An 11,065-nucleotide genomic window follows, 5' to 3' on the forward strand; every position below is an offset into this window, starting at 1 on the left:
CACACACACACACACCCGCCTGGGACACACACTCACACACACGGCGCCAGGGTCATTAACATTCACAGCCCATCGCCGCCCAGCCAGGCGGGCGCAGGTTGGAGCCGGGCGCTGCGGGCCGTGGCTGCCTGAAGCGGAGGGGGGGCCCCAAGCCAGCCACCCCCGGAGGAAGGGGGGTGTGGGGAGACAGGGATCACCCCTAAAGTGAAAAGGGAGGGGGCTGTGAAGAGAGAGGGATGGAGCCCAGTGGGAGGGGAGAGCTTGGAGCAGGAAGGGGGGGGTGGATGGGGGAAGAGATAGATACCCCTTTGCTCCCCCGGACTCCCCCAAATCTCAACCCACCCAGCCCTGCTGTCTGGGGTCCCGTCCCCCCCCCCATCAGAGCAAGGCAATGAGAGAAGGTAAGCAGGTGAGGGGCAGGGGTTGCCCAAAGGGTGTATGTAGCAGAGGGGTGTGTGGGTGTGCAAGGGGTGTATGCACAGAGGGGTGTGTGAGGGTGTATGTGTCAGAGGTGTGTGTGTGTGCATGTAATAGAGGGGTGTGTGTGTGTAGCAGAGGAGGGTGCAAGTAGGTGTGTGCAAGGGATGTATGTCTCAGAGGGGTGTGTGAGGGTGTATGTGTGCGTGCAAGGGTGTATGTAACACTGGGGTGTGCGAGGGTGTATGTGTCAGAGGGGTGTGTCTGCATGTGTGTGTATGTAGTAGAGGTGTGTGTGTGTTGCAGAGGAGGGTGTGCAAGGGATTTATGTCTCAGAGGGGTGTGTGAGGGTGTATGTGTGTGTGCAAGGGATGTATGTAACACTGGGGTGTGTGAGGATGTATGTGTGTGTGCAAGGGATGTATGTCTCAGAGGGGTGTGTGAGGGTGTATGTGTGTGTGCAAGGGATGTATGTAACACTGGGGTGTGTGAGGATGTATGTGTGTGTGCAAGGGATGTATGTCTCAGAGGGGTGTGTGAGGGTGTATGTGTGTGTGCAAGGGATGTATGTAACACTGGGGTGTGTGAGGGTGTATGTGTCAGAGGGGTGTGTCTGCATGTGTGTGTATGTAGTAGAGGTGTGTGTGTGTGTGTTGCAGAGGAGGGTGTGCAAGGGATGTATGTCTCAGAGGGGGGGGTGTGAGGGATACACAATGCCACACTCCCCTCCCTCCCCCACTCCTCCCAGAAGCCAGCCACCAATTTGCCCCCATACGCACCCCGAGTTGTGATACCAGCTGGTCTCTGCAAGCTAAGCAGGGCCCAGGAAGTTGGGAGGGTGGAGGAGAGACCAGCTGGGAAGTGGTTGGTAAAGGGGCGAGTGACCTCTAGAGTCTAAGGGCTGTGTGGCTGGGATATCTTCCCCTTGCAGTCAGGGCTGTACCTAGAGGCTGCTGGCTGAAAAGGGGGGGGGGTGCTCCCCTGGCTGCCAAAGAGCCCTGAACCAAAAGGGGGGGCTGTGCTATGGGGGGCTTGGTGGTACTGGGAGGCTCAGAAGCTCACAGGCCCAGAGAGGGGTAAATTTGCGCCAGGTTTCACCCCAGAACCCAGGGATCACTATGGGATAGGTGTTGACAAAAAGATTCACCAAGCTGGGGGAGATACCTGCCCCGCAGCACTCCCGGGTAGAAGAACGCCCCCTACAGAGCACCCTCCCTGCCCTGCCCTGCCCTGGAGCACCGGGGTCTGCAATGACTGGCAGAGGAGAGCGCCCAGCACCCCCCTAGCACCTCAGTCCAGCTGTCTTCTCTTTCGGTGCTGTCCGGTGCAGTCCCCACGCCCTGCTGGAGCAGGCACAACGATGGAAGCCGTGGCAGATTGCGACTGGGGCTGGTTTGGAGCAGCGGGGAGCAAGGCGGCTCACAGGAACAAAGGCCCCGTCCCCCATTCGTGACGCTCGGGCTCTCTGCAGAGAACAAGGGGAAGGAGGAAGAAAGGAGGAAAAAATAGTCACGGCCGATAGAAAATGTAACGGCAGAGCGCCAGCTGGGTGTGAGAAGACAGCCAATCAGTCCCCGCCCCACTCTGGTAGGGGAGTGGGGTCTAGTGGTTAGAGTAGGGGAGGCTGGGAACCCGGACGCCTGGGTTCTCTTCCTGGCTCTGGGAGGGCCAGGGTGAAGGAGATTGAGTGGGAAAGGGCCTAGGGCAGCTGGAATGCTCCAGGGGCAGGTGGGGGCTGATCTGACCCAGCCTGGAGCTGGTGCTGAGCCACTGTGGGCCCCTGACATTCCTGCTGTTCCATGGCCCCCTTAATCATCTCCCTAAATCCCCTTCATTAGGTGCCAGGAACGGTGGGGGAGGAGAACTCAGCCCACATGCAGCTCTGCCAGTGCCCCTCCCTGCTTGCCCAGGCCTGGCAGTGCCAGGCTCATCTCCCGTCCCTTGGCTTTTTCCCTCCAACCGTGGTGCTGTGAAACCAGGTGTCCTGCACCAATCCCATAATTCCCCTGACATTTCAACGGGAAACTTCATCTCCTGCCCCAGATGTTCCTGCGAGCTGTTACACAGCACCCCCCCCCCATGCCCCACCCCAGAGAGGCTGCATCTCAGTGCCAGGTGAGGGGTCCCCGTATAACCGGCCCCTGCACTCCACCCCAGCAGGGCCACTTTTCAGCGCTGGGCAAGGAGCCCCGGATACCCAGCCCCCGCGCCCCATCCCAGAGGTGGCCACGTTCCAGCGCCGGGAGAGAGGTCCCTGTATAAATAGCCCCAGTACCCCACCCCAGAGGCAGCTGTATTTTATAAAAGCTGTAACTGGAAGGCGTTATTAATCTATCTTTAGCCTTTTCTAAGTGCCTACCAGAGGCCTTTTAGAAACCTCAATGAATTTCCTCTCACAAGCCCCCAGGAATCCTGGCTCCCAGCTCCCACTGCTCTAACCACTAGCTTCCACTCCCCTCTCAGAGCCAGGGAGAGATCCCAGGAGTCCTGGTTCCCTCCCACCCGCCAGCAAGCTTGCTGTCCTGCTTACCATTCCCCTCATGTGGATCGGAAAGCAATTAACCACCGTCATTAGCAAACAGGGCAGCATGACTGGTGCGGAGCGCCAGCTGCTCGACCCTGGCAGCGTGAGGGGAATAGCACCCGCCCACACCAGCTCCCCCCCAGCACCAGCTGCCTCCCCACTTTTCTAGTCAGAGGCAATGAACAGCTGCGCCCCTCCCCTCTCTCGCTGCCCCCTCCCCCAGCCCAGGGTGCTGCCTCCAGGGCCCGCAGGTGCCAGGCAGCCCATGGGGACGGACGAGGCTTATGAGGAGAGTGCTGGGAGCCAGGACGCCTGGGTTCTATCCCTGGCTCTGGGAGGAGATGGGGCCTAGTGCTTAGAGCAGGGGGGCTGGGAGCCAGGACGCCTGGGTTCTATCCCTGGCTCTGGGAGGGGAGTGGGGTTTAGTGGCTAGAGCTGGGAAAACCTGGCCCGTGGCCTGTCTATATTCTGCTGCCTGGCTCTGCCTGCCCCAGCGCATGCTGGGGTTGGGAGGCAGGATGCCGGGGTTCCATCCCCATGTAATGGGGCAGAAGCGACCCCTCTGTGTCTGCACACACCAGTGGCTGGAGTTTGCCCAGGGCTCAGGGCCAGCTGGCTGGGTAGCACACCAAGGCTGGCTAGGCCGGTTCTTGAGCTGGCGCTGCCCCCTGCTGGCCAGAAGGGGCTCAGCTACATGAACTGAGAATCGTGGATGGGGCCACAGGACCTTTTTCCCTCGGCGGACCCCGGTGCCCGGACCATGCCACATCCCGAAGGACTCAGCGTAGCCCTCCCTAAATCCCCCGCTGGAACCTGCATCTGATGAAGGATTCTCTTTCTCTTCCTGCCCTAAACATTAGGTGTGGCTGTTACACAGCCCCGGTGCCCCACCCCAGAGGGGCTGCATCTCAGCCCTGGGTAAGGGGTCCCCGTATAACCAGCCTCTCCATATAACCAGTCCCCATGCCCCACCCCAGAGGGGTCACATCTTAGCCCTGGGTGAGGCGTCCTTATATAACCAGCCCCTGCACCCCATCTCAGAGGGGCCGCATCTCAGCCCTGGGTAAGTGGTCTCTGTATAAACAGACCCCATGCCCCACCCCAGAGAGGCCACATCTCAGCGCTGGGCAAAGGGTCCCTGGAAAGGGCATGTGGACAGTTAGAGCAGAGGGGCTGGAAGGGGAGTGGGGTCTAGTGGGTAGAGCAGGGGTTTAGCATAATTTCGCCACCACCTCTACCCAGCCCTGGCAGGCACTGGCTGGCACATCCCTCCCAGCCGCTCCCTGCATCAGCTGTAAGCAGGGCATGGTGACCTAGCAACTCGCACTCCTCCACCCGGCTTCTGCCCGTGGCGCAGCTGTCCTGCAAGGCACAGCGTGGAGGGCTGTGGGTGGCACCAGCCTGTGTGCTGGACATCCAATGAAGCTGGAGCCTGTGGGGACCCCCAAATCACCCCACCACCATTAGCTATGCCCCCCCCCGACAGATGCAAAATGCCTTCCCCCCAGGCTATGTTCTCTGGGCCCAACCCTCCTGTCCCAGGGGTTGGGCAAAGCCCTGCTGGGCTGTACCTGTGGGGTTATTTGGGGGTGGGGGCTAGATGCTCATACAGCATGAGCCCATTCTCTTGGGGCAACCTGGGGGAGAGAGGGAGGTGTTATACCCTGCCCCCCGCCAAAGGATGGGAGAACCACAGAGCTAATTCACAGCCCTCTTTGCTCTAACCACCAGCCCCCACTCTCCTCCCAGAGCCAGAGAGAGAACCCAGGAGTCCTGGCTCCCAGTCCCCCGCCCCGTACCCCACCCACCTATAACCATTAGAATCCTCTCCCCTCCCAGAGCTGGGATAGAACCCAGCCCTCCTGACTCCCACGTGCTCATCTTATCAGAAATGTGGCAACTCCAAAGGCTCAGCGCCTCCTAGCGTCGCCTTAGGGCATTGAGGCCAGCATAGACGATGGGAACAGCGCCCCCTGCTGAGCCCCTGCCTCACGCCCCGCAGCACAGCGCCCCCTGCTGAGCTCCCCGCCCCGCTCCCCGCAGCCCAGCGCCCCCTGCTGAGACGCTGCCTCACGCCCCGCAGCACAGCGCTCCCCCTAGAGCTGTCCTAGGGCATCAGGGCCAGCGGTGATTGTCAAGGTGACATCACTGTGTATTTGGCTGGGTTGAGATTTGGGGGGCAGGCATGAGGGGTGTCCCTGAGGTGAAAGCAGAGGAGGGGGAGGACGTCCCCAAAGACCTATTTATTCTGGATCTCCTCTATGGGGCCGGCAGGGGGAGGATTGTTGCAAAGACAGGGGTAACTTGGATTACAGCAAATTTGGGGAGCAGTGGGGCGGCATTCAAATCATTCAGCTTGGTTTCCTGAAGCAGGTGGGTGGGGGCTGGCACTCCTGGGTTCTCCTCCCAGCTCCAGGAGGGGAGCGGTCTAGTGGTTAGAACAGAGGGGGCGAGGGAGGTAGGACTCCTGGGTTCTCTCCCTGGCTCCGGGAGGGGCTGGACACGTTGTCATCTCTCAGCCCAGCCCCGCGGGGGGAGGGGATTTTTTTTGCTCCTCCTTCCTCGACCTGCTCGGGCCTTGTTTCCTCAGCCCCACACACACTCCAGCCGGGCCCTTCCCAGACGGTAAGGGGCGCCCCTCCCCCCATCTCGCCAGCCAGCGCCCCAAAAACCTCCTCACCCCCCACCATGAACATCTTCCGATTCCTGGGGGACATTTCCCACCTCCTGGCTATTATCATCCTGCTGATGAAGATCTGGAAGACGAGGTCCTGTGCGGGTAAGGAGGGCCCCCCTTTATCCCTCCTCTGCGCCCCCAAACTGCCCCTCCGGGTCTCCCCTGGGAAACTGTCCCGGGCTCTCTTTGGAGGGGTCCTAGCTGGCTCAGCCCAGCCTCTCGCCCGGAGCAGGGTGGTTCTCCGCCTCCCATGTAACAAAGGGAAATTATTGGGGTGCATGACCCCCCAGCGCACCCCTCCGTGACTGGGCTTTTAGAGAACTAATTGCGGGAGAGATTTGGGGATAATTAAACTTCATATTGGGAAGCGGACACCCCTCATGAAGTGGGGATGGGCCCTTTGATTTGCGGGGTTCAGTGCACCCTCCTACTTGTGTATTTTTGAGGCGGGGTGGGACTAGCCTCGGCTCGGTTTTGGGGGGCTCCTTTTTGAATGGCATGGGGTTTTGGAGGGCGGAGGACTTGGGGGACCGGAGGAAATGGGGTTCCCCACTTGAAGAGCTGCCTTTGGGGGAAGTTTGAGGGGTTATGTCCCCTCCTCTGGGGGGTGTTGGGGGGCTGGGGAAAGGTGGTAGTTAAAGCCCCAGTGATTGGGTCATTCCACCCCCAATAGCTTTGGGAGGGAGGGTGATTTGTGGGGAAGGGGAGGAAGGTGATGATATGGAAGCTGGGGGGGGGTCAGAGATCCCACAAATTACCCTCCTGCCCCCCCTCTGTTGGGACCCCCCCCAGGCACCCCTCGCCCCAACACACACGCACTGCAGGGGGCTGTGATGGGGTGAAGCCAGAGGCCTGGTCTGTGTGGGGCAGCCCCGGGCTGGAGTCAGCAGCTTCCCCTGCGCTGCAGAGCGATCCACGCGCAGGGCAGATGGGAAAGGCCCTGGATAGAGCAGGCCTGGAACGGCTGGTGCTCCTCACTCCCGACATGCCGCCCCCCTGCTAGCCCAGCCCTGGGCTCTCCCCCCACCCCCCAGCTCTGCAGGTGCCCCAACTCCTGACCCACAGCCCCCTGGCCCCCACTTCATGTCCTGTCTCTCCTTCCTCTTCCCCCCCCCCCCCCCGCAGGGATCTCTGGGAAGAGCCAGATTCTCTTCGCTGTTGTGTTCACCACCCGCTACCTGGACCTGATCACCAACTTCATCTCCTTCTACAACACCTCCATGAAGGTAATGCCTGATCACCGTGCCTGGGGGCTCCCCAGCCCCCCTGCTGTCATCTGCCCCCAGGCCCTCTCTGAACCTCCCCCTCCCGCCCCCCGATTGCCTCCCACACCCCTCATCAGCTCCCGCCCGCCTTCCCCTGGGTTTCAGTTCGATGCTTGGCTCTTTGTCACCCCAGTCTCCGTGCTGGGTGAGGGGTCCCCATAAAACCAGCCCCTGTGCCCACCATAGACGGGCCATGTCTCAGTGAGGGGGTCCCTGTATAACCACCCCCCACAGCTGCGTCTCAGCGCTGGGTGTGGAGTCCCCATATAGCCAGTCCACACGCCCCAGCCCAAAGGGGCTACGTCCCAGTGCCAGGCGAAGCGACCCCATATAACCAGCGCCCACCCCAGAGGGCCACGTCTGGGTGAAGGGTCCCTGTCCGCACTAGAGGCATACAACCCATGTCATTGCACCTTGGGGCGGGGGCTACCTGGTTGTGCTGGGTTTGTGCAGTGCCTATCACAGGCTCCTCTCCGCGGCTGCTCCTCCGCCGCCCGTGATAGCCAGCAGGGGAAGATTGGGCTCCCACCCAGCGCTGCCTCTTGTCTCCAGGTTGTGTACATCGCCTGCTCCTACGCCACGGTGTGGCTGATCTACAGCAAGTTCAAGGCCACATACGACGGGAATCACGACACCTTCCGGGTGGAGTTCCTTGTGGTGCCCACGGCTGTGCTGGCCTTCCTGGTGAACCATGACTTCACCCCGCTGGAGGTAATGGTGGCCCCCTGCCTCCCGGCGGGGGCACCGCCAGGCTGGTCAGGCGGGGTTTGGTTACTCTGGGGGTGGGCAGGAAGGGAGGGTGACTCCCCGCCTAGAGCCTGGTGCGGGGGGATCCCGTGGACTCCGGCATGAGTTCTAACTGGTTCTTTCCCCGTTGCCGCGCGGGTCCTAAGATCCTCTGGACGTTCTCCATCTACCTGGAGTCGGTGGCCATCCTGCCGCAGCTGTTCATGGTGAGCAAGACGGGCGAGGCGGAGACCATCACCAGCCACTATCTCTTCGCCCTGGGCATCTACCGCACCCTCTACCTCTTCAACTGGATCTGGCGCTACCAGCAGGAGGGCTTTTTTGACCTGATCGCCATCGTGGCTGGGCTAGTGCAGACCATCCTCTACTGCGACTTCTTCTACCTCTACATCACAAAAGGTGTGTGCCGGAGATTAGGGACAGGGAGCTAGTGGTCAGAGGTGGGGGGCTGGGAGCAGGACTCTTTGGTCTCTCCCCGGCTTTGTGAGGGTAGTGGGGTATCATGGGTTTGAGCAGGGGGGCTGAGAGCCAGAACTGCTGGGTTCTGTCCTTCCACTTGGAGGGGAGTGGGGTCTAGTGGTTACAGGGGGGTGGCTGGAAGTGAGGAGTTCTGGTTTCTATTTTGGCTCTGTCACTGATACGCTGTGTGGTCTGGGGAGAAAACAAGTCGCTTCCCCTCGCTATACCCCACTTAGCACTTCTGGAAACAGAGCTGTGCTCACCCACCTCCCAGGATTGGCATGTGTGGGGTGCTGGGGCCGAACCTAGAACCTGTGCTTCTAGGGCTAACACTGGTAATTCAGGGGGGGATCTGTGCAACACAGACCCGGTGTGGTCATTAAAGGCTCTGTGGGGCTTTACTGGGGGAGTTGGACGGGCAAATCCCTGCACAGTGGCGATTTTATCCCATGGCCCTGTCGCCCCTGCTATGCCAGCCCACCGCGCCAGCCAACCCTGTCGAATTCTGCTGCCTAAAGTTAGGCATCAAAATCCACCCCGGGGAAGAGGCAGGATTTTGTCAGTGAGACCAGGTGCTCCAGAGTCAATGGGAGCTGAGTGTGTTCAGCCCCTCTGCGAATCAGCCCTTGTTTGAGTGCCTAAAATTCAGGGCTTGGCATTTGGTCTCTGTTCTCGCTTGTCATACTTTTCTAGTGTGGCTGTGTCTGCTAAATAGCTGCATGCCCCCACCCCAGAGGTGGCTGCATTTCCCCTCTGGGTCAGCAAGTCCCTTGGGAACAGCTATCACATCCCACCCTAGAAAGGGCTGCCTCTCTCAGTGGTGAGTGAAGGTGTAAAATGCCTTGAGACCAAAGGCGTAAGAAATGCTGAAATCCTTCCTCCCACAGTTCTAAAGGGGAAGAAGCTGAGTTTGCCAGCATAGTGGCATCCTGCTCCCGCTGCCTTCCGTCGCTCCCTAGGAGGAAGCCTGTTCACAAGCAGATGACAGACACGTACTGTTTCTGACTCTTTTTTTGTTTTTTGACCAACCGAACCAGCCACAAGTCGAGCTGAGCTCCCCTGTATTTACTGTCACCTGGACCTGTTAGCCACTCGAGCAAGAGACCGTGGGGATTTGGGAGGAAACAGCCGACAGGCCTTTTCTGGTCGAGACGGATCTCTGGGTTTGACTGTTTATAGTTTTTTGCCTTTTGAAAACACCCAACCCCATTTTCCCTGCCCCTTCTCATCTTTTTCTCCCTCTTCCCTTATTTTTATAAACAGCCGGGGACATTTTAAATGGGCTCCTCTCTTCCCTCTTAGCTGATTCCCCGGTTGTGTAGCCAGACAAGCTCGCTGAGGTCTTTGGTGCCTGCGGCGTGGTTTCGCCAATGCCTTGCTCGGATGGAGGCCAGGTTTTTTGGGGTGCTGTTTTTAAGGCATAGGGTGGGGGTGTTATTTCACACCGCAGGGATTGAAATAACCTCTGGTTCCTTTTGATAAAAATCCATTTTTTTTTTTTCATTTCAAGGTGGGAATCTCTCAGTTTATTCCTTTTTTTTATTGGCAAAGAGGGTGCAACACACTAAACTCTGTAAATCTCCTTGTTTTGTACATAATTGATGGTTAATTTCTTGTTCGCTTTAAATAAACAAAAGGAAAAAATCTTTTCTTTTTTTTTTTAAATCAACTTAGTGCCTTTTTTTGGAAAAAAAATAAAAATAAAAGAGAAACCTGCTTTGTTTTCCTGTCCTGTGTGTGGTCACCTCTTTGTCTCCCCTCTGTTCCTCTGGCAGTTTCGATTGGATACAGGGCTCCCCATCACTTCCTGTCCTAAACATGGTGTTGCTGTGTGTGCCATTGAATGTTTTTCATTGGAACATTTTTTTTTTTTTCATGGAAAAGTGGGGGTTTGATTAAAGGAATTTTTGTTGAAAAAGGGTCTGTTTTTTCCACAGGTAACTTCTGAATTGTTTCATCCAAAAACAAATGCCCCAAACCCGAAATATTTTGATTTGATTTTTCACACAACACCCAGTTAACCTGTAGAACTCATTACCATGGGATGTTGTGATGGCCAAAGGTATAACTGGTTTCAAAAAATAATTTTATAAGTTCATGGAGGATAGGTCCATCACTGGCTTTTAGCCAAGATGATCAGGGATGCAACATTATGTTTCAGGTGACCTGAAAGCTCTGACTTCCAGAACGTGGGATGAGAAGACAGGCCTGCATCTCTCCAAAATTGTCCTGTGCTGTAAGTTCACCCTGAAGCTCTGATACTGGCCAATGTCAGAGACAAGATACTGGGCTAGATGGACCATTGGTCTGACCCACTATGGCAGTTCTTATGGATATGCTGCTGCAGTGCCTCAGGGGAATTGTAGTTTGGGTGCCTCAATATTTCCAGTCTCCTCCATGGCCTGGGCTTCCCAGCTGAGTTTCATTTCCCATGATGCACCAGCTCCCTTCAGTGAGAGGGGAGACGGTCATGCACCATGGGAGATGGAATCCAACCAGGGAGCCTGTCTTATGGAGCAGAATGGCAACTAAACTACAAATTCAATGAGACACCGCAGCAGCATATTTGAACTGAAAGATTTCAAGTTTTGATTTATTTTTTCCTGCCAAAAAGTGGAAATTGTCTGTGGCAATAGAAACCATTTTCTGCCCAGCGGTAATTCTGAGTTCTTTGGGAATCACTTATTTCTGCTCAGCTCAAAGTAAGTCCTGTTCCAGGGGTTTCAAATAAACTTACAGCCCATGTGCCACATTCAGATGATGCAGAATCTCTGCTTTACCCATTTTTTTAAAAGTAAGGTTCAAGCCCTCCTGGTTGTGAAGAAAACCTTCCCCTGGGAACTGACGTTGAACCAAAGCAGCGCTGCCTGCTTGAGTCTGCAAGCAGCCTGAAACAACAGCTTGGAGATGCCTGAAGTCCTTGCTCCTGCATCTTGTTGACGTGTTGATTCAAATGCTGCATGGTTGTCAATGTAA

At 57.3% G+C, this 11,065-nt stretch overlaps 1 protein-coding gene across 1 annotated transcript; it reads left to right on the top strand.

The window, feature by feature from the left end:
* The first annotated feature begins 5,457 nt into the window (after window positions 1-5,457).
* On the top strand, window positions 5,458-10,011 carry KDELR1 (KDEL endoplasmic reticulum protein retention receptor 1). Its single transcript, XM_073322181.1, has 5 exons — window positions 5,458-5,720; window positions 6,744-6,844; window positions 7,436-7,594; window positions 7,777-8,029; window positions 8,977-10,011. Exons 1-5 carry the CDS (start codon window positions 5,630-5,632, stop codon window positions 9,009-9,011), a joined length of 639 nt encoding a protein of 212 aa, XP_073178282.1. The 5' UTR covers window positions 5,458-5,629; the 3' UTR covers window positions 9,012-10,011.
* Window positions 10,012-11,065: the final 1,054 nt, after the last annotated feature.

This window comes from Lepidochelys kempii, chromosome 23 (genome assembly GCF_965140265.1).
Source record: "Lepidochelys kempii isolate rLepKem1 chromosome 23, rLepKem1.hap2, whole genome shotgun sequence".
In the NCBI taxonomy this organism is placed as follows: Eukaryota; Metazoa; Chordata; order Testudines; family Cheloniidae; genus Lepidochelys; species Lepidochelys kempii.